At 41.1% G+C, this 22388-nt stretch overlaps 1 protein-coding gene across 1 annotated transcript; it reads right to left on the bottom strand.

Moving 5' to 3' along the window:
* Positions 1-14758: 14758 nt before the first annotated feature.
* On the bottom strand, positions 14759-16161 carry LOC132249177 (tigger transposable element-derived protein 1-like). The gene is made up of 2 exons (XM_059723517.1): positions 14973-16161; positions 14759-14919 (listed from the first exon to the last, which is right to left on the bottom strand). Exons 1-2 carry the CDS (start codon positions 16159-16161, stop codon positions 14759-14761), a joined length of 1350 nt encoding a protein of 449 aa, XP_059579500.1.
* Between the last annotated feature and the right edge of the window lie 6227 nt (positions 16162-22388).

Below are 22388 nucleotides of genomic sequence, written 5' to 3'. Positions count from 1 at the left end.
GGCAAAGAGGCTACCTGAGCCCCCAGATTTATTTTCTGTGATGTAGTAGTTCCAGTAATTAGATGCTATACCTGAAAAATTATAACAAGTTCATAAATTTTCTATATATAGAATTTAATTATTCAGGGGGTTATTTTATATTCAGTGTCACTTTATATTTGAGTAAATACAGTAGATAAGAATAAAATTTATAGCAATCTTGCTGTAGTATGTGTTGTAACAGACCACCAATTTTAATATGATATTTCTGTGTCAATTGTGTTCATGTTGCTATATTATTGTGCGACTCAACTTATCTCATTAGCCTGTACACAGAGAGTGAAAGGTTAAATGCCAGGGCTGGCTATGTGGAGGATGAAATGAGATGGACCTTTAGTATTAACAGATTTTTGAATGGCTTTCTCAAAATATCAACAACAGTAGGTACCCAAGGCCCAGGATGTATCCAGAGGAGATAACCTTAACTATGGAGAGCAGGATGAAAAAAGCAGCTTGGCAGCTCCTGGCCTGAAAAGTCTAGTGACTGAGACAAGTGATGGAGCTTTGGGGAGCTAGAAAAACTAGAAAGGGAACAGCTGATTATCTCTGGGGGTGTTTAGGGTTATACAAGCTGGATTGGGAACAGGGGGACTGCTTAACCACGTTGGAGGGGACAGAGAAGCTTTGGCTAGGTGGTCATCACCCCAATTAATGCCTTTACTGAAGAGACCATCTACCATGAATGTTGCATGCCTCCTGAGGCTGGAGGGGGGGAACGGCGATTTCCTACAGACAGTGGCAGCATGATGGTGGTGAGCAGGGAGCTTCCACAGGTGGCCACAATGGAGTCGGGGGGGGGGGGGGGTGGCAAGCGCCAACCGGTGATCGGTGACTGCAAGCAGCGGTGGCAGCAGCCAGCAGCGATTGACGACTTCCTGCAGATGCCACCTGCGGGGTGGTGAGTGACGACAGCCCACAGGTGCCACCGGCAGTGGCAGCCAATCTTAGGGGGTGCACTACCAATCTTAGGGGGTATACATACACCTGTGTGCACCCACTACACATTGCCAATGCCATCTACTGTGCTGCTTGGTACTGGGGGCTGTGCCAGGTCTCCCTAGCAAGACAGACAAACCCCTCTGTCAGGAGCAGAACTGAAGGCTAGCTCAGTGAGTCAGGACCACAGAGATCCAGGAAGGGTGAGGGACTGAAAGGCCAGTATCATTAGAGAGGGAAGGAGCTTTGACTGGCTTCTGGGTACTCTAAGAAATCAACAAGACTAAGGTATTCCAAGCAAACACCCCCCTCAGGGGTCTGTTACAGTTGTACATGCATATAATATGACTTTGACAGTGGGTATTGAGTCATCTGGTTACAAAATACATGGTAATGGATGGCATATAAAGAGGGTAAAGAATAATTTTTTGACTGCTGTTACCCTGATTCAAGCTGTTAACTTGTCAGAATGCATCAGCTAAATAATGAGGCCACCTGAAACTAGAGGGGCATTTAGCTTGTTATAGGAGCCAGAGTCGGTGATTAGATAAACTAAACTATTCGAGGTTTGGGTGTAACTTTCTGAAGGAGGCACTAAACTAAGAACCTGACCACTTGCAATCCATAATGCCTTGACAATTTTCAAGTCAGAGTTAAGAATATTAACTTGTGACTTGCTTAAATTTCAATGTGAGTATTAAATAGGGTTAATCACATGAGCAAAATTAAACCTGTATAAAAGCAGGTTCTGTACCTGCTTTCACACTCACTTTGCCCCTTGTTGTTTGGATTTTTCACAAAGGAATAGGAAAATGTTTTCAAGGTATAGGAAAACATGATTGTAAAGCTTATAACTGTATAAAAGTGACAATAGTTTAAATTGATGGTGGGTGTCCTTTCTGATAAAACAGCTTTTTCAGTTCTTAGTTTCAATATTCAAGGTTTGCCTTATTTCTGAAAGCCTGCTTTAAAGTACGTCTTGGTGTATATGATTTTAACCAAGAAGGAATTGAAGAAAATTTCAAACTAAAAAACAAACAAACAAAAAAACCAAAAAAAACCCCAAAGTTTTTTTAATGCATTACTGTGCCAATAAAGCACATTAAAGTATTTGAAAAGTCTTTTTGAGCTTATGTTATATTTTTACTGGCATGTTATCCCTCATGTGGAATAGTTACATTGTTGTTGTTTTATTTTTTTTAAACTTCTGAGGGACTCTTGTGAATATTTTAATATATTAAAAGCATAGGCACAACTAATACAAGCCATAAAAGTAAGCATGAGGGGGATGACTAGCTGTGCTTCTGCTGAAGTAGAGCTATGACATTCCCTTTCAAAACAGGAGACACTAATCTTGTAAAGGGACTGATTAATTACTGCTTTACATCATTACAAACACCATTGGTTTCACTGAAATTACACTAGCATAAAGCAGGTATATTGCAGTAGTGAATCAGGCAGGAGGTTCTGGTACAAATGTGCTATTTCTATTAAATCAAATGATTTCTGCCATTTCCCTCATTCCTTTTTTGGTTCAGTTCATTTATAGCTGTCCATGGTACCATTGTTGAGAAGCTTTGCTGGTATGATAGGCTTTGGCTGAGAGAGCAGATTGCTGTAAAAATAGCATCTTGTTCTGAAACATTTATTTGAGGATGAGGGAACTGTGGAATCCTGCCTTTAACACTAATCCTGAATATACCGCATGGGGGATTTCTGCATAGGGTGACACAGTTCTAAGGCATTGCTCTGTGGTGTTTGTGAAAACTGAGAGATCTATATATACCATAGGGCTATGTATACCATGCCAAATACCATGGTAGTGGCTGAAGTATAAGAATCTAAACAGAGTAGACTAGAATCATTCATCCTTTCCACAGACTTCATCTCATGACCTTATGCAGAGATATGGGTACAGCTCCTGGAACGACTGCAATAGGCTTAAAAATACCTTTTCTGTTTGAGGATCCATTTCTTATTCACAAAGGGGGAGCAGGATCTTCTCTCATCCTTTCTTCTTTTATGTAGCAAATTCTTGTTTTGAGTTTTGATTCTCTTGAATACCTTACTTGTTTCCAAATACCATTTTACTGGCATGTACTAACTAATTTCCATCAGCTAGAGATGTGGATAGTTGCCTTTATTAACTTCAAAGCTAACCTGATCAAAACACAATTTATCTAAACATCCAGATGTTTGGGCTAAGCCAGGCATCTGAAAATCTAAGTGCAACTATTTCTGCTCTATGCACCACCACTTCAATAAATTTCAGTGTTAGTTTCCAAGGAAGTTGTGATATGACATAGCAGGAAGAATAGGCTACTTGACACAGAAATCTCAGGAAGAAGACATTCACCAAAATATAATGTTAAAAAGGAGTTTTAAAATTCTCCTATTCTTACCTGCTTCTCAGTAGTTGGGGTATGTAAAGCACATGAAGCAAAAAGGGTACAAAAGACCTCCTCCTATATGTAGCCTGCGGCATACAGATGTAAAAGTGGAGGCTAAGATAGAACTAACAAGTATTGATGAAAAGGATGAAGGACGTGGTGTACCTCTGTGAAAATGACTGAGGTCTGAATAATTTATAAGCACTTTTAAAACTGGAAAGGACAAAGCTGCACAGATTTATTACAAATATGTGTTAAGCCCCTGGCAGACATGCAATTATAGGTGCGAAGAGATCTGATGCTCAGTCCCCACAATCACGCTGCCTGTCATGCCACACATGTATGGCAGGAGACATGATTGTAGGATCAAGCATCAGATCCCATCATGCCTTACTGCCAGTGCAGGGGGAGTCTGGGATCCTGGGCTCCCCCTTCACAAGCAAGTAGCAAGCTCTCATGGTTGGGAGTCCCATCAGGTAATGGGGCTCCCAACTGCAGATACTCCAGATTAGCTGGTGGTATTCCCAGCCTTGGGGGTGCATGATATGCTCCCATAACTGGGAGTCTTGTCAGCTGATGATGCTCCCAGGTGTACCCCCATGATTGGGTGCCTCAGCCTGGCCTCATGTTCAATAAATGGCATGCTAGAAATCAGCCATAAAGTTATTACATTTTTTTTGTATAATAACTGTGGCTTATTACTTTTTTATCACACTATTAATCACATTAACACATGGCCAGGTAACCACTTAAAATGTAATTAACTGACTAATCTCATTGTAAGTGTAACATGTATCAGGAACCTAAGTAACAGACTTCTGGGAGTGCATCTAAATCAGTGGCTCTCAACAGTCCTCCCATTTGGGCTCCAGGAGCAGAGTGAGACACATGGGTTTAAGCCTGTCATGCCCCCCCCATCCAAAAAACCCCCTAGCAGTCACAAAGCACCCGTGACTGCCCCCCAGCACAGCCAGAGGTAAGTGGGGCCCGTGGTGGGAGGGGGCTAGCACAGCTGCGGGGAGGCAGTTGAGAGGAGCCAAGGAGGGTCTTGCCCCACCCTGGTTCCTACTTGGCCCAGCCCCTCTGTGAACAGGACATGCAAACAGGATGTGCAAACAGGTGTGTGCAAACAAGCAGGAGGGGGAGCGGGAGGTCCCAAGTTTGTGCAGGAGGGTGAGCGGGAGGGCCCAAGGCTCCAGGCACTGAGCCATAGCCAAGGGTCTGCATAGTAGTAGCCAGACTACTACAAGGACCATGGTGGATGAGACACATCGCACCCTGAGACTCCCCCTACAAATATATAATAGGGGTACATGAGGACCTGGAAGAACAGCTGTTCACCAGAGCTCCTCAAGGGATAACAAAGTCTAATGGCCATAAACTCCAGGAAGGCCGATTTAAACTGGATATAAGAAAAAAGTTCTTTATGGTGCGTGTGCCCAGGGTCTGGAACAAACTTCCCCCAGAGGTGGTGCAAGGACCTACTCTGGATTCCTTCAAAAAACGGCTGGATTTATTTCTTGCTGGGGTCATTTGATCCCAGTGAAATTCCTGCCTATGGCAGGGGGACTGGACCCAATGATTTTATGAGGTTCCTTCCAGCCCCTAATGTCTATGAAATCTATGAAACAGGAGTGTGAGGGCATCCTAGGGTGCTGCAAGATCCTTTAAAGCATGCCTTCAGGAAGCGTGAGGAGATAAGCAGATAAGGGAAGGCTCAGGCTCTCCCGGCCTGGCTGCTCCTCCTCTCTCCCCTCCTGCCCCTTCCCCTTCTGCAAAGAGGTAAGCACTGTAAATAATAAATTAGTTTTGGAAGTGGGGTATTGCTTAGTTCAAAAATGTTATGGAGTCTTAAGCTAAAAAAAAGTTGAGAACCACTGGTCTAAAATGATTGAGTACTACTCAGTCTGCCTTCCACCTGGATTTGTCCTGTGTAGAGACTTCCAGACTGAGCTACCCATGGAAGAAGGCTGCACATCCAGATATTAAGAGCTAACAGTAACCACAGTGCCAGCAGCAGATAAACAAGCAACACTCATTAGAAGTGGTGGTAAAGATTTTTTTTTTTTAATATTCATGTTTTGTTAATCTAGTGAAATAATTGGCAAAGAACATGTATTGCAATCAAGAAAAGTAATAGCAGAGCTGGGGGGAAGAGTCTGGGGCTGAAACCACTGCCTTGAAGCTTTATTCCCAGTTCTTTTGCAGATTTGCTTTAGGAGCTCCAAATCTTTCTAACCTTGACTTTTCCTTTATTAAAATAGACCCCTAGCTTCTGGGGGTTTTCAGGCATTATCATATGTAGAAAGCTATGGAAAATATGAGACTTGAGCAGGGGGAAAAGGACTACATTTAAAACAATCTGAGCACAATTGTTTGAACATCAATAAGTTTAATTTCTAGGGACTCTTATTAAAGATCATGCTCACTTTGTGAGTCATTTCTTTGCTTGCTATAAATATACTTCAAATGTTTTATCTACTGAGAAACACCTATTGTTGCTAGGTTGATATGTAGCTGTTCAACCATAGATTTAATACGCCATACTGTGGGTCATTAAAAAAAGTCATCAAATACTTTACAGTCACTTCCTAGTCTAAGTACAGAGGAAACATACACTATTCTAAATACCACTGTATGGTCATTGCTAGCAAAATATTTGCTTTGTTGTGGCAGCCAGTGTCCAATTGATTAAATTAGCCATAGACGCACAGTAGCTAATTACACACTAATTCACCACTTATAATATTATCTCTTTAAAATTTGAGTTCAAGTCCTTAGCTGATTGCTTTCTGAAATTTGATTATTTCTTTGTTGTCTTCCTGTTTTGCCTTAACTATCAGTCTTTGGAGGAATTCTTTTTCTCCCTCTTTGTTGGCATATTTACCATTTTTATTTTATGCTAGGAGGCCTTGGGGTCCTCTGAATTTTCTTTTCACATAGGTATTGTTGTGCATTGCACAATAAATAAATAAATAAAAGCTGCCCCCCACGTTCAGTTAGTTGTATAGTAGGCAGAAATCTTCTTGTGGTAGAACTGTGGAAACTGGGATCAAAGGAACATCAGTCACACAATGTGCTTTAAAAATGAACCCCCTTCAGCCTTTACCTCGATAGTTACTGGCAATAATGCTAGCTATGCATCCTTTGCTTTGTTCTGTCTAGTTTTAAAGCTTTCAGCAGTGTTGGGGGGGCGGGTTTTTTGGGTTGGGGGGGAGGTTGTTTTATTTTTTACCATCTTCCCTGTGAGACTTTCTCTAGACTGATAAATCTCGGTATAAGGGAATTCTTCCTGCTATTACATTAAAATTTTCCTTTGTTCAGCTACAGTCAATTACTCATAGTTAGTCTCCCTTAGAAAACTAATGAACTGTGCTTCCTGAATCTCAGCATTCAGTAACACCAGTGCACACATGTTGCTGTGTAGCCTTCTGTCACCAGCATTCTTTAATTTCCTGACACATTTGGGTGCCCAAAGTGAGGGTGGGAATCAGCACTTGCAGCTAATGTTGCCCACTACCAGAAAGATATAAATAAATTCCTTTATCGATCTGAAAGTCTTTACTCATAGCTTTATCACTTGCTAACCATATGGTTAAAGAAAATCCTGCTGCATTCAGCTGATTTGATAACACTTTGTTAAACTGATTTCCCATTCTTTGAAGTTCTCAAGAGCTACTGTCTAGTTGACTGTCCCTATTGTAAGCACAGTTAGTACAAGTGTACTAATTGTTTAATTTTTATAATCTGTTTATAAAAAAAAAAACACAGTTATGCATACAGAATCCTTTTGCCAGAAATGTATGTGCTTAAGGGAAATAACCTGTACACTCTTCTTCATCTAAAATGTAATTTATTTTTACTGTGTTGCCTTTCTAAAATATATTTAATAAAATTAACTTGAGCAACTGCAGTGTTCTCTAGTTTGATTTTCTCCTTTCCTGTTTTTAGGCAAGGTCAAGCTGGTTTCCATTTCCTCCCCTTTGAGTCATCTTCCCTGCTAAGTCTCTAAATTGTGATTTTATTTAGTTCAGAATTTTCTCCACGATTTTTAGAGCAGTACTTGGTGCAAATATAGCCTCTCCTTTGAGGTTAATGAAGACACGCTGAAGATTTCTATCCATTATGTTAGTGACTCAGGCATGCTTGCTAAATTAATCCAATATTTTTTTTAGGCCTTATTGATTCAGTTAGATTAGATGCTGGATGGGAAAAAGCAAATGGAATGATCGTACCTTTACTATGCTGTTGCAGTGAGTCATCCTACTTAAAAAACATAGAATGGTAAACAGTAAAAGAGGTGATTTTCCTGAAGGGGGCCCATTGTCAGCAGGAGGCCCATCATTCATAAAGAAATAGATACATATATTAGTTCTTAATTGGGCCATTATTTCCAGTTTGGTAAGCCTAGCTTCCTTGGAAAGTCTTTAGGCTCAGGAGAGGCTCACGTAAGCCCAAAGAAGACAAGAAATATTTTTGGTTGCTTCTTCATTTTCACTTGAAAATTATTGAGACTAAACTATTTGTATTGACACTAAATAAATCTGTATGCTTGTTTTGTTTATGTTGAGTCCCAATACTATTGAGTCAGAAAATAAATGACCTAACAGGTGTGTCTGATCCTATGTGCATATCCCTGAAAATGTTCAAGAACAGGTTAGATAGACAATGGACTGCAATGGTTTAGTCAAAGATGATCCTGCCTTCAGCAAGAGGTTGGACTAGATAAGCTCCTGAGGTCCCTTCCAGACCAACTTTCCTACAATCCTATGCTATTCTTCATAGTTGCACAATAATTTCCATTGTAGCTGCTGACACAGACATATAATTTGCTTTGAAATACCCCTTTGTTGTTGCATTAATTGTCATCTACATTTGCAAAAAGAATGCATCTGGAGATGAAATGATGTGCACAGGCTCACACAGGAAGTATGCCATAACCAAGAGTACAGGGGTGTAGGTTGTAGTCATGTTGGTCTAAGGACATAGGCGGGATTCACCTTTGGGTGAATCTGATATCTTTTATTACACCAACTTAAATAGTTTGAAAAATGATTTTAAAGCAAGCTTTCAGGTTCAAAAAACCTTTGTCAGGCTGAGGAAGTTTTAGCAGTCAATGTGTGTTCTTCCTGGACGGAATGAAAAGTAAAGAAGCCAGAGGCTGAGCTGGTAAGCATACAAGATAGGCAGTCAGTGAAGATTGAGTTGTCAATGGGTGGGAGAGAAGCTGGATGGGGTGCAGAGAAAGGAGATGAATAGTGGAGAGGTACCTGGGGAGTCAGATGTTCGGCAGCCTCCAGCTTCTTTACTTTTCATTCCATTCAGGAAGGGCACACACCAACTGCTGAAACTTCCTCAGCCTGATGAAGGGTTTTTGAACCTGAAAGCTTGCTTAAAAATGTTTTTTCCAACTATTTAAGATGGTCTAATAAAAAATATCAGGTACACCCAACAGACCTTGTCTACCTATAACCAAAAGTAGAATTCAGGCCAGTTTGATTCTCTCTTGTGTATGTCTTACCTCAGGACTCTTCACTCCTCTTCCTCACTTCATTTTCTACCAAATTTACATAATGATGGGTAAAATAGTCCTTCTATAATTCTGGTGGCATCAAGGGAAGTCTCCCAAGTCTTATGCATCAGTGAAGAGAAAGCAATAGGCAAAATATGAGTAAAACTGAAATGTTATAGAGATGCATTCACTAATGTATTTCTTTTAATTCATTCACAATGCAACAAAATAACTCCCTGTCCAAACCCAATGTCTTCCCTTCCTCCTGTAGACCAAAAAAAAAAAAAAAAAAAAGACTGAGCCTTTAGCACTTGCTTGTTTCTTGTTGTCCTATGGACTGAAAATTAAGAAAGTCTTGGATCAGTTAAAGATTGGGGCCTGCATTAATAGTGTTTACAAACAATGAACAATCACAGGGAACAAATCTCAAAGATGACCCTGAACTGAAAGTCTCCAGTATCTGGCCATTGTCAATTTAACCAACTTAGTTGTAGTCAAGTGCTGAGACATAAAAAGGGCAAAAAGTTAGTCTTTACATTATGTGGGACCCAATCAGGAAGGTTTCTGACTCTAAGCCCATCATTTAAATTACTCCTGTGAATAAACTGAAATTCACTCTGGCTCTAGATGAGTGTAACAATTTTACTGATACCAAATGATAATGACAAAAGGCATTAAGAAAGAACTGCTATGTCTGCATGTTCCTGTATGGAACATAAGGAAAGAAAATACATGAAATGAAGAAAAATATTTAACTAAAAATTCTGTAAAAGAGCAAGAGTGGAGGGGAGGTAAAATACAGAACTCAAGGAAAATCAGAATCACAGGAGAAAAATACCGTGGAGAAGAGAATGGTGTTGAGTTAAAATGGGAAACAATTTAGGAAGTGTGAAGTGTTGAGTACAAAAGCAATTCAAAGCATAAAGCCAAGTAATGAGGAAAGAATGAACAATATTAGATAAGGGATGTTTGCTTCAGGATAGTTCATAAAGACAATATCCCTATTTGCATGCAACTTTACACCATCAATGGTCCTATTAAAGTTAGTGAGCCCCCTTGTGAAGTAAGGTACTTCATTGGTAATAAAATCGAAGATAAAGTGTCAGTTTATACTGTGAATGGGAGGAGTTGCGATGCACATTTTATTTTTACATTTTTGTCTCAAACAATGTGGTTAAAATGAGAAAGTATTGTGCACTTACAGCAATAATTCAGGTGAGTATTTCATACAAAAGATATTTAGCCTGCGGCAGCTTTTATCTGCTGATTATGTGATGGCTATGTGTGTTAGACATTCAAGACAGTGATTGTAATGGTTCCTTCTTAAAATCTATAGGTATCAAATTATGAAAGGAACAGAGACAGAAAAGAAACTGTGTTTTTCATGCTGGACTACTCATGAAGCAGATGAGCAATTGCCTAAGACTATTCTTTTAGTCATCTTAGAGAGGAAATAATGGAGGCAATCAAGCAAAACTTTCTTTATGCCAGCAAAGTCCAAAAGTTATCATCAGCACCTTGAGGTCAGTGGTATCCTAAGGCAATTCAGATAAATCTCTGGGATGCTCTATTTTCATCCTTTTTGCCTGAGGAGATCAGCAGCCAGCAACTGTAGTGCAGACTCAATGTTTTCTTCAGACAGAAACGTGACTCTCCGACACCAAGGAAATCTGAAGTCTGATATCATCCGACTTATCTCATTACAACCTTGTCAATTACCTTTTTTTCACGTAGCTGGCAGTGACAAGAGATTTCTTGTGCAGAGAATGAAAACCTCAAAGAAGCTGATATATTGTGAGGTAAGACAACCTCTAAATTCATATATGAACTGTAGTCTGCTGGAAAGTGATTATAAACACAGCATCTAGTCTCCATGGTTATTCTGACGCAGTCATTTATATATGTCCTCAGCTGTGAAAGAGAGAGAACATATCCTGAATATGGTGCTCACAGTCAAAAGAAAGGCTTTATGCTTTGTCATTATCACAAGTATATTGGGTTTTGCAGGTCAAAGTGGGTCTTAAATTGTATCATTACTAGGGACCTACTTGTGGCAGGGCACTGTGGGTCAAGCCAAGCCAAGCCGCCAGCAGGTGCTTAATTGAGGCAGCCATTTTAGATCCATGGCTGCCTATACAGGGCGGTTTGCTGCTGGCAGGCAAGGCAGTAACATTGCCGGGCTGCAAGGCTGCTTGGAACATCCTAGAAGTAAGGGATGGAGCTGTAGGGGATGGTTTGGAGGCTCCTGGTCCTGGGCAGGACCTAAAACTTCACCCTGCTGGGAGTGGGTGGCCTGGTGGGGCTCTCAGTGGTGCAAGAGCTCCCAGGAAATGCCAAGCCAGTTACCACCCTGGTGAAAGGTGAGTAGGGGCACCTTAACCCCAACCCTCACCTTTGGGTGGGCTATTTGTACCATCAGAGCAGGGTAGGCCAGGTAATCTTCTGGAGGCGCCTGAGCCTGCTGGGGGAGTGACCCCACAGGGCCAGGCATGCTTCCAGGAGACCCTGACCCATAAGTGCAGGCAGGAGGTGAAAACCCCACTGAGGTACTCAACTGGTCAATTCTGGGGCCAGGACCAAAGGGTCGAAAGGGCCAGGGGCCCACCACGAGGGACGCCCATGAAGAGCTAAGAAGCTTGGGGCCCTGACTGGGCCTGAGATGGGGCCAGGGCTTATGGAGGCCAAGGGTCCTCAGGATTGGGGGCCACATCTAATGGGCAAAGGCAATGGTTGAGCCAACTGCCTGAGATGCCATCTGTGAGGCTTGGGCTGCAGTGTAGGGGTGGAATGGAGCCGCAGATAGCCCCCCAATAACCAGGTGTACAGTGGGCAGCCTCCCGCCTTAATTAACAACCTAATTAATTACCAACAAGGCATGGCAGGTGAGACAGGGGGGCAGTGTGCCCAGAGGCAGGTGGGAAACTAGCCCTGTGGCTAGCCAGGGACCCCCACTTTGCCACAGTACTCAATTCACAATCTCATGTATTTTGCAGAAGTTGTGAAATCGGGTATTGTCCATGAAATCAGTCAACATCCCTGAAATCTTCAGAAAAAAAACAACACTTTACTAAAAATAAAATACTGGCTTCCCAGTGGGAGCCAGAGGTCCTCATGGCCACTGGATCCTGGCTATGCAGCCTGCCAGGGAAAAGGGGAGGGGTCTGCCAACATGATGGGGAGCAGCCATGATGGCAGCTGCCACTGCCCCTCACTGCTGATTGGCTGAGTGAGCTTCCTGTCATGTGACCCCCCACCCCTCTCCAGCAATCAGTGATGTGGTGAGAGGCCTCTGCTGTAATAAGCCCGCAAAAATGGCAGCTCTGGCTCTGTGATCTGCCATGAAATTGGCCACTTGCCTCCTGAATTTGGGTAGGTCCCTACTCATTACCTTACTTTTATAGTCCCTATCAATGACTGCAATAACATTAACTGTTACAGAGTATTCATATTTGGCTAGTGAGTGTGTGCTTGCATACCTATTGAAACTATGCATCCTGTAATACACACAGGTCGATAAATAGAGCCTTAATATGCAGCAGGGTTATAGGGATGATTTTTCTTCTTTTATATTTGGCCACTGATTGTTTTGTGCAACTTTATAAAAACACAAATGGCTACTTGTCAATTACTTTTCGTCTTGTCTGTAGAACTAGGGAGCCAGCCAGCTGAGAAGGTGGAGATGAAAACACTGGGGAGAAACACGTGACTTCCCACTTTTACTTGACTGCACGCCAACTCTCACCAGAAGTTTCCCTAACCTCTTTTTGTAAGATGAGGGACGAATTATGTGCATGACCATTGTTGGTATGGAGAAATAGGGCAGTGATGAAGATGGAGAATTATTTTTTCCTTTAAAATATTCCATTTGATTTTTCGCCAATGATACTTTTATATTTTATAGAATTTGGGGTGAACTGTTTGCCAGGGCAGTATCAATCTTACAAGGAATACAGCAATGTCTTGGTTTGATTTGTGTTATTCCTATGATTGCTAAGTTGGTTTTATGTGCACATACCTAGTACAGAATATGTTTTCCTTTAGGACAAATATCTTTTAACACATTATTTTTAACATTTGATCTTGCCTATTCATAGAAACAAATGTAACACTTATAAAAATTGTACGTCTTGGAAGAATGGAGGTGGTATGTGTTACAAAATGGTTTGCCTACATAAAAATATGCACTTTATATTTGAAGGACCTAGAGCCTTCTAAAAAAAGTAAAACAACATAATATTATCTAAATTACATTATCAGGACTAAAATTCTTGTTGTTTCACTGAAATTTATTTGAGCCATTCCCACGATGGAAGGAATCTATAGAAGCCAACAGCTGCACTTGCCAACAAAGACTTGTGAAGATGATAATGTTTAAAAGCAGATTAATTTTTCAAATTATGAGAATGGAAAAAATGCAGTTTCATAAAACACTACAGTCTTCTATAGAAATTATAAACTATATAATCTGTTCCACTAAAATTGATCATAGTCTTTCTCAATCTGTAAGTTTTTGATCAACACCTTATTTTCCTGAGATAAGGGAAACTAAAGGGCTTTCTCTGGGAGATCATCATGATTGAAAATATGTTTTTAAGAAGCTGGGTTGAAAATATGTTTTTAGAAGTGTGGTTGTTTTTTAGAAGCTGGTATATATTAAATGTGGAGTGAAAGAAGTTTCCTGGAGCTGTCTGTTTTACTTAATAGTATTTAAAAAATGTGCTCCAACACACTTAGAGTAAAGAATTGGATCTTCTTTCTTTATATCTATTACAGTTTATGGAATTCTTCTATGAAGGCTGATGTGATACCACCCATTACACATCTTTCATGTCAGTTAACTAACTTGTTCATTATATTTCTTTATAGTTCACAACTTCTGTTTCAAACTAGTAGGGGGTTTTTTGTGGGTGTGAGCAAAGTCTCTCTCTCTAACAAACATTTTTTGTATATCACACATGGTTAGTAAGTGGTTCTGCATTAAACTTTTTGCCATCACACTCCACTGATGTGAAAGCAAGTGAGCTCCATCCTCACCTTCCTGTGCTTTAGTGGCAATTTTAATAGAGACCAGCTCCTAATGAAATACTAGTATACTAGCTATATCCAGAACTTTGCTGCGGGCAGTTTTTAGCTGTTTCCTGTCTTCATTCATTTCCAGCCATCAATTCTTTTCTTTCATTTCAGGTGCGGGGGTTTTCAAACTGAATGACACAGCTTGATGACATCATCTCTCTGCACTCAGTTTTCAGCAGAGTAGTTTTCAGACTGAGCAAAGCAGTGGTACTCCTCACTTAACGACCGAGTTCCGTTCCGTTCCATTCCCAAGACTAGGTCGTTAAGCGAATTGGTCGATAAGCGAGGAGCCGCCCCTGAATAGAGGAAATCAGCTCTAATATACATTACTTAGGTTTGCATACTGTACTGTAAATACAGGTAACCATTTTTATTTATTCTTAATAAAGAAAAGGTCTAAAGGAAACTCCAACTTGATAACTTTGTTTTAATTTGCATAACTCTTACATATTACAGAACATAAAAATACAATCATTATAAAAAGATTAACATTTTAGTCATCGAAGTTATCATCGGAGTTATCAGCAGGGGTCCTGGGTGTAGCTTTCGAGAAGAATCCCGTTAGTGTGGTCTGCTTTGTAATTTTTGTAATTTTCTTTTTTTCTTCATAAATTTCATGATAGCATCGTAAAAGTTCATTCATTTGCAGTTCCACTTTTGTGAACCGTTCAACATTCGGGTCCATACCCTCTAGTTCTAATATAGCCGCATTCACTTTCGAGAACACACCAGCTAACCCATTTACAGTGAACTTCTTTTGTACTTCTTCCATTCTTTCCTCTTCTTCTTCTTCTTCCTCTTCCAAGTGCTACTGTGCTTCCAACTCTATTAAATCTTCGTTAGTTAGCTCTCCCTCGACATATTCCACTAATTCTTCAATATCTTTCACTTCAACATCTAAATTAAGCGCGTTAGCAAGTTCCACAATTTTTTTATTTATGACATTGACATGGTCGTCTTTGTCAAACCCTTCGAAATTATTCACGAAAACTTTTAGGCATTTTTCCATATGCCTTGCATACACTTTTCTGTCACTCCCTCCCAAGCTGATTCAATGTTCTTTATGCAGTGTGAAATGTTGTATGATTTCCAAAAATCACGAAGGGTTACTTCATCACTTTCTGTTGCTGCTACAGCTTTGGAAAAAGTTGCGCGCAAATAGTACGCTTTGAACATAGCTATAGCCCCCTGGTCCATTGGCTGTAGGATAGCAGTCATGTTTTTAGGCAGATATACTACCTTTACATCTGGGTGTAGATCATCAAGATGCTGGGGGTGGCCTGGGGCATTATCAAGCAGGAGGATAATTTTAAAGGGAACCCCCTTTTCCAGACAATAATGCTTGACCGAGGGTATGAAGCAGGTGATGAACCAATCCTCAAATAAAGCTTGTGTCATCCATGCCTTGCTATTTGCACGATAGTAAACAGGCAGCGTGTGCTTACTAACCTGCTTCAATGCACGTGGGTTCTCAGAGCGATGGATGAGGAAAGGCTTTAACTTGAACCCAGCGACATTTCCTCCCAACAACAACGTGACCCTGTCCTTAAAAGCCTTGAAACTGGGCATTGCTTTAGCTTCTTTGTGTATGTAGGACCTTTCGGGCATTTTCTTCCAAAAAAGTCTGGTTTCATCCACATTGAAGATCTGTTCTGGACGGTAGCCGCCTTTCTCGATGATTTCATCAAATTGGTCAACAAATTTTTCCGCTGCTTCTACGTCCGCGCTTGCCGCCTCACCACTGATACTCTGATTATGCACGTTGAATCTCCGACAAAACCGTTGAAACCATCCACAGCTTGCCGTAAATGTTTCCGTCGATTCTTCACCTTCGCGTGCCTTCAAAGTCTCAAAGATACTGTGTGCCTTGGCTTGAATTATTAAAAGGCTCATCGGCATTCTTTTTTGTATCTGGTCGTCAAACCAGATCGCCAGTAATTTCTCCATTTCATGAATGAGGCCTTTCCGCTGCCTAGTTATTATGGCTTTAAATCCTGTCGATGCTTGCACTGCCTCTTTCACTCTATCTTTATCCTTCAAGATCGTCGAAATGGTCAAATGCGCCAGCTCCAAGTCACGTGCTATCGCTTTAACTTTCTTACCAGCTTCATAGTCGTTTATGATCTTCATTTTCATCTCAAGATTGATAGCCTTCCTTTGTTTCTTGGCGCTTCCTCCAGGTGGAGTCATGCTCTTCCTTTTCACCGACATCTTGTACAGTACTTCCGTTTCCACGACCGCGCGGTCATAAGTCCGCGCGGTCGTTAAACAGGTAGGTCGTTAAGTGAGGAGTACCAGTATAATAATCTGATAAGTGCTAGATAAATGAGCCTTGAGAATTCTTAGGGCACATGGAAAATTTCTTGCAGTGGATCCTGGGGCAGCTTCTCCATTTATGGCTTTTCATTGTCTTCTCTGAGCCCCCTGCCACCACAGCCTGCTCCCCTTGAGTCCCTCTCATCCCCATTCTGTTACACCAGTTTCTCAAGTGAGGCCTGGAGGCAATCTTTTTTGGCCTTTTCTTCCTTATTGGTGGGAATGTCACTCATAATTTATATCTGTTTTAAATTACCAAAGAATTGCAAAAGGCAGTAGTAGTGAGAACAGGATCTGGATCTTTGAGTGATATAGCCTTCTAACTGATGCAACCGGAGGCTTAACTAGCAATTTTGGTGCCCTGGGCATAGATGCTGGGGGGCAGGGTGCAAAGCATCAGGAAGTGTAGGGTGGGATGTTACTGAGCTTCTGCTGCTGCCAAGACACAGGCTCCCCACATCTAGGGTGGCCATTCAGCTGGTTTTATAGAGGACAGTCTGGCTTTCTGGTCCTCTGACCACTATTGATATGAAACCACCTTTATGTCCTGTATTTTTAACTGCTCAGCACCCCCCACCTCCGCCGCCACCACATCCCCACTGCCGATGCCACCACCGCCACCTGCAGGAGCTCACCATGCCCCCCCAGCTGTGGAAGGCACACAACTTTCATGGTGGCGCAACTAAATGCAACTGTCCTCAATTCTTGAGGTACCTCAATGGCCACCCTACCCACATCCTGGCAACTGCCACTGCACACTGGCTTCTGCTGCCACCAGATGGGTCCCTAGGACCTGCTGTCTTGTGTCCCCCTTCAAACTGGTGCCTGAACCTTGTACCCTGCTAGCCCCATCTTTATTATGCTAGTGGTTGCAACCTTGCTGCCCCTCCAGCTTCCTTGTTTGTGATAAACAGTGTTTCCAAGATAACAGCAGCTCCCTTTAGATATGGCATTTACAGGGAGACTTTGGATTGGATTGGTTAAGGAATTCTTTGCAGAAGTAACAAAAAATTGTGGGGTTTTTGGGACCAGATGACCAGACTAGTAACCTCTGTTTTCTCTGTGATTTATGTAGTAATCACATATGTTGCCTGTAGATATATATTTGTAGCAATATATTACATCAACCATAGATAGTCGTTACATAGGGTTGGGCATTAATCTCCTTAAGTTCCTTTTTCTCTTTAAATGACAGATGAAGAGAAATGAGCATGCTATTCAGTCCAACAAAACAGTAATTTATATATATACAAGTTTCATTTGTAATAATAAAACAAAAATCTATTAGCCCAAGTTCACACTTCTCTTTCTTTATCCTATGCATATCCATGTGCATTTGTGAAGTACCAGGCACATCTGTGACACTATAAAAAGAACAATTTTCCAGATCAGAGAGAAAGAGACTGTTTCTATCTTCTACATATAGGTGGCTTGCAGATTTACCTTATTTCAGAAAATAGAGACCAGTTTTGGAGGAAGGTTTAAAGCTGTGATTTGTAACTTCTTTTTTACATAAGTAGTTATTTGAGCTTAGTTGATAATAACCGCTTCAGTTTTATATTAGTATAATTATATGGAAATCAGTGAAGATACACTGTTAAATACTGGGAGTAAAGGCCCCCTGTTTTTCTTTTACCCTCCATGATTCACCAGTTCTCCTCGATTTAGGATTTTTTTCTGAAGACAAACCTTTGGTGTAGGGACCTGCTCTCTATTTCTGTCTTTCCAGCTCCTAGTACAATACACAAATAAGTATAATCCAGTACCTACCATGATTGACAATTGTGCTCCCTAGACATAGACTCTGGACAAATGAGTGTCATAGCAGCATAAAAGAAACATCCTCCTCCAACAGCAGAGCATGGTATCTAGGTGAGATATCAAAAGTTAGGGAGCTGACAGGGGTGCCTTATTCACATTTCTATTTGGTCAGCACTGGATAACATAAGCCTCTCATATACATACAACTGATTTTAACTCATTCATACCAGAGCCTCTTACAGATACAAAAACAATTCCCCATATTTTTCCCATTCAAACACAAGGCTCTTTGTCCAGCAGAGAGCTTCACTTGCTTACTGCAGCAGAAAGACTACCAGAGAGCCTCTGCTACTACCAGGCTGGTTGAACAGTTCCTTGGCTTTGGGCTTCCTCTGCAGACTGCTAAAAATGTTCAGATGCAACTAAAATCAATTATTTCTGGTGCTATAATGACAGCCCCAATGTGCACCGAGGTTGCTGTGAGTGATGCTGCACACATATTGCTCAACTTGGCTTTTCATTTGAGGTCTTTTCAAGCTGAATGCTGCTCACTCCTGAGCCACATTAAGATCACTTAGCTCTTTATGTGTGTTTTAAACCTTGCCTTGATTATTCTGTCCACACTAGAATACCACCCTTCCCCCCCCCCCACACACACACAAAGTCCCAAAACAAGACTCAAACACCTTTGCCCCAGCACACATACCATCACCCAACACCTAAACCTAACTAGAAAAATTCACTTAGTCTCTGGGGTACACTGCACTGTTGTATAAAGATCTCTCTTGAGACCACAGCAACAATTACTCGGGAAGAGTTAGTTCATTGCATCTGCCATTCTTATGGACCTCTGTTTTTTCATCCTACAGACCTCTAGGAGCAAATGACTTTAACTCTCTCCCTTCTAGGATTTCAATAAAGTGTTGAATAATTCTCCACAGTGTGTATCCATCTGGGGAGCCAGTCTTTTTGTGATACCATAGTTGTACACCCATAAAGATGTCCTTGCTATCATTTTTGGAAAGAGCAAGGAGCTCCTGTTTTGAGTTCTCTCTCTTTTTATGTAGCTGCAATCCTCAGTGACCCTGACATTGGTTTCCAACAGTATGGGTAGGCATTCTTGATTTCAGCTTTCTGTTAAAATGTTGGGAGGTGATAACCCACCCGTCATCAGAACCATTCTGTAAGATAAGGTTCTGTAAGACAGTGTTTCATAAAGATATTTGATTTCAGTCTATCATAAGGTGATAGGTTCTGTGAATGGGGGGAGGACAGATGTACTTTGACTTTGTCAGGACTTTTGACACCATCTCTGATGACATTCTCATTAACCAGCTAAGGAAATACAGCTGGTAAGGTAGATACAAAATGGGTGGATCATCTTTCATTGTCTAGCTAGAAGGACATATCAAACGGGGTCCCCAGGGGCCTACCCTAGGCTTGGGATTGTTCAAGGTATTAATGATTTGGACAATGGAATTTAATTCTTGCTTAGCAATTTTGCAAATGACACCAAGTTGATTGAAGTTAGAGACACTCTGGAGAGTATCCAGAATGACCTGGATACACTGGGGAAAAAGGTCCAATGTCAGTCAAATGAAATTAAACAAGGGCAATTGAGAAGTTCTGCACTTGGGATGGAATATCTGCATGGACAGTTAAAGACTGGGGATGATCACTTATGCTGCAGTAGTGCAGAGCAGGGTCTGTGGATTATACTATCAAAAGCTGAATATGAACCAATAATGTGTTCTAATTGCAAAAAAAACCTAACAGAAGTAGGTTGTATCAACAGGAGTTTCTCCTAGAAAGCAAGGGAAGTGATTCTTCTGCTTTATTAGACATTGGTGAGGCTTACCCTAAAGTAGTGTGTGCAAGTTTGGGTCCTCCACTTCAAGAAAGATGTGGACAAATTGGAAAGAGTCCACCTGACAGCAACAAAAATGATAAGAGGCTGGGGAGGCAAGATTTATGAATAGAGTGACCATACCTCCTGGTTTGGCTGGGATAGTCCTGCATTTCATAGGCTGGTCCTGGCCAGTTGGTGAAAATTAAAACAGAAGTCCCAAAATTGCAGAGGTGTGGGGTGCAGTCCAGCAGGGATAGAGTGGCATGGTGCACCAGGCAGGCTCTGCCTCCCTGCTGGACTGTGCCCTGCAACCCTACCCACCTGCTTCTGCCTGCAGTAGCATTGCTCACTTGCAGGGGGCGATTAGCAGTGTCCCAGATGTTTTTAAAAATTATATAGTCATGCTGTTTATGAGGAAAGAGCTAGGGTTATTTAGTGTGAATAAGAGAAGACAGAGTAGGAATTTGCTACAAATCTTCAAGTACCTGAAGGGTTATAATAAAGTGGAAATAGCTGGAGGATGGAGATAGCTGTGGCTGTAGGGGGTTGGACTAGAAATAGTAGGTGTTTTTACATGTGTTCCAGGGATGGAGGGGGGCGCTATTTAGAGTGCCCGTAGTGTCTCATGTATTCAGAATTCTGCGCTTCAAAATGGCAGTGGGGGTGCTTTAACTAAAGCTCGTTTGATGAGCTTTAGGTAAAGTGCCCCCACCACCATTTTGAAGCACAGGGGTGCTGAATACATGAGACGTGGAAGCTGTTGGAGCATTCTAATTACCACGCTATGCGCTATAATTACAGATTTTCCATAAATTTTGTGATTTTTATTTTTTTCTGCTATCCTTGTCAATATCTAAATTATCCTGTTTGATTTCTAAAATACTGCCAATGTTAATTTTGACTTTGAAATGCTCAGGCTGAGTATTTGTATGCATTTCAGTCATAGCAGAAGGAGGATTTGTGAATGCAACTGTAAAACTTGCCAGTAATATGTAGCTGGAATGCATATAGTTACAGCATGTTGGAGCAGCATCCCCTGCATGTGTACAGGCACCCATTGTCTTGACGCTGCAGCAAGGGAACTTTAGTTTAGAGATCAGGACAAACGTTCTGACTGTGAGGGTCATCAAGCATTAGAACAGGCTATGTTGAGAAGCTGTGAAACCTCCATCCCTGGAAATTTTCAAGAGCAGTTTAGACAGACACTTAGTTGGGAAGGTTCAAGTGAGGAATGATCTTGCCTTGAGGAGGGGGCTGGAGGGGGCTGGACATCTCCATTATGTCTCTTCCAGCACTACTTTCCTGTGATGCAGAGACTGCATCTGTTGTCTTTTTTCTTAAGTAGGTACTTTATTGTTTTAAAGTTATTTTTTCACTAAGCAATTAGATTGGGAACAAAAGGGCCTGTGTACTTCACTGAAAACTGGTTACATTCATACCCACTAAACTTTTTCCCATTATCAGACTTTGCTGTGTATTTTAACTTGTCTAGCAAAAATAGATTAGATATGCATAATCAGCTGTTTTATTCAAGCATCTTCACCTCAGGCTATCTCAGGGGAAACAAATGAAGAGTCTAGGATGGATAAATAGTGGGGGGTGGGGGAGGAGGGACAATGTGCACAAACATGTGCTGTACATAGTCTGAGGAACTATTTTTTCCTGTACAACCAACATAGGCTCTTCGGTTGACTTGGATTATCAAGAATTATCAAGCCAATTTCATTGCTTCCTTAATGCTGATAACTTTTTGAGGCCAATATAAATTATTTTTACTCTACCCAGATCCTAATCATATGTTGTTGCAACACTGTCCCTTGCTCCTGTGGAGAATTCCTTTGTGGTCATGGAAGGGCTGTCATCTACATTGTCTACCCTGCATACACTCTGCCAATATTTGAAAACTCTTGTGAACTGATTGCAAGATCCATTTCAGTCTTGTGTCCTTTTTCCAAGTGCCAGGCATTATTTTGGCTTCTGTTGTTTGCTACAGCATGTATAGCTCAATGCATTAAGTTTAGTGTACTCTACGCAATCTGAGCTACACCTCAGGTCTCTTTTCGTATAGTATATTAGAATCTTTATGATGCTGCAGTGTTAGAGCACTATCCACCCTCCACATAAGCATCACTCTGGACTGTGTAATTTCCTTTGCAAGGTAAATTCTAATTGATTCATCCAGAATTAATTCTATGTTTTCCAATCTCCTCCCAAGATTTTCTATCCCAGATACAATCAATCATGATTAGATTTTTTTTATCAGGGAATCAGTTGGCAACCCTAAATTGCAAGATTGATTCTTCAGCCTTTGATCAGTCTCAAACTCTTTTCTGTTTTTGTTGGGCTTTTAAATATCCTTATAAATGTATTGCTTATATTGTGACAGATATTCTGGGGCTTCCACAACCTTCTTTACTTGCTTGGAAAATATGTAGTTGGTCCTCCTTTCAATAACTGGCCTGCCATGCCTTGATGGGACAATATAGAAATTCATAAACAAAAGGAAGGTCAT

Source organism: Alligator mississippiensis, chromosome 3 (assembly GCF_030867095.1).
Source record: "Alligator mississippiensis isolate rAllMis1 chromosome 3, rAllMis1, whole genome shotgun sequence".
Lineage (NCBI taxonomy): Eukaryota > Metazoa > Chordata > Crocodylia > Alligatoridae > Alligator > Alligator mississippiensis.
The sequence above is the reverse complement of the archived record's forward strand: the minus strand, read 5'-3'. Positions and strand labels throughout refer to the sequence as shown.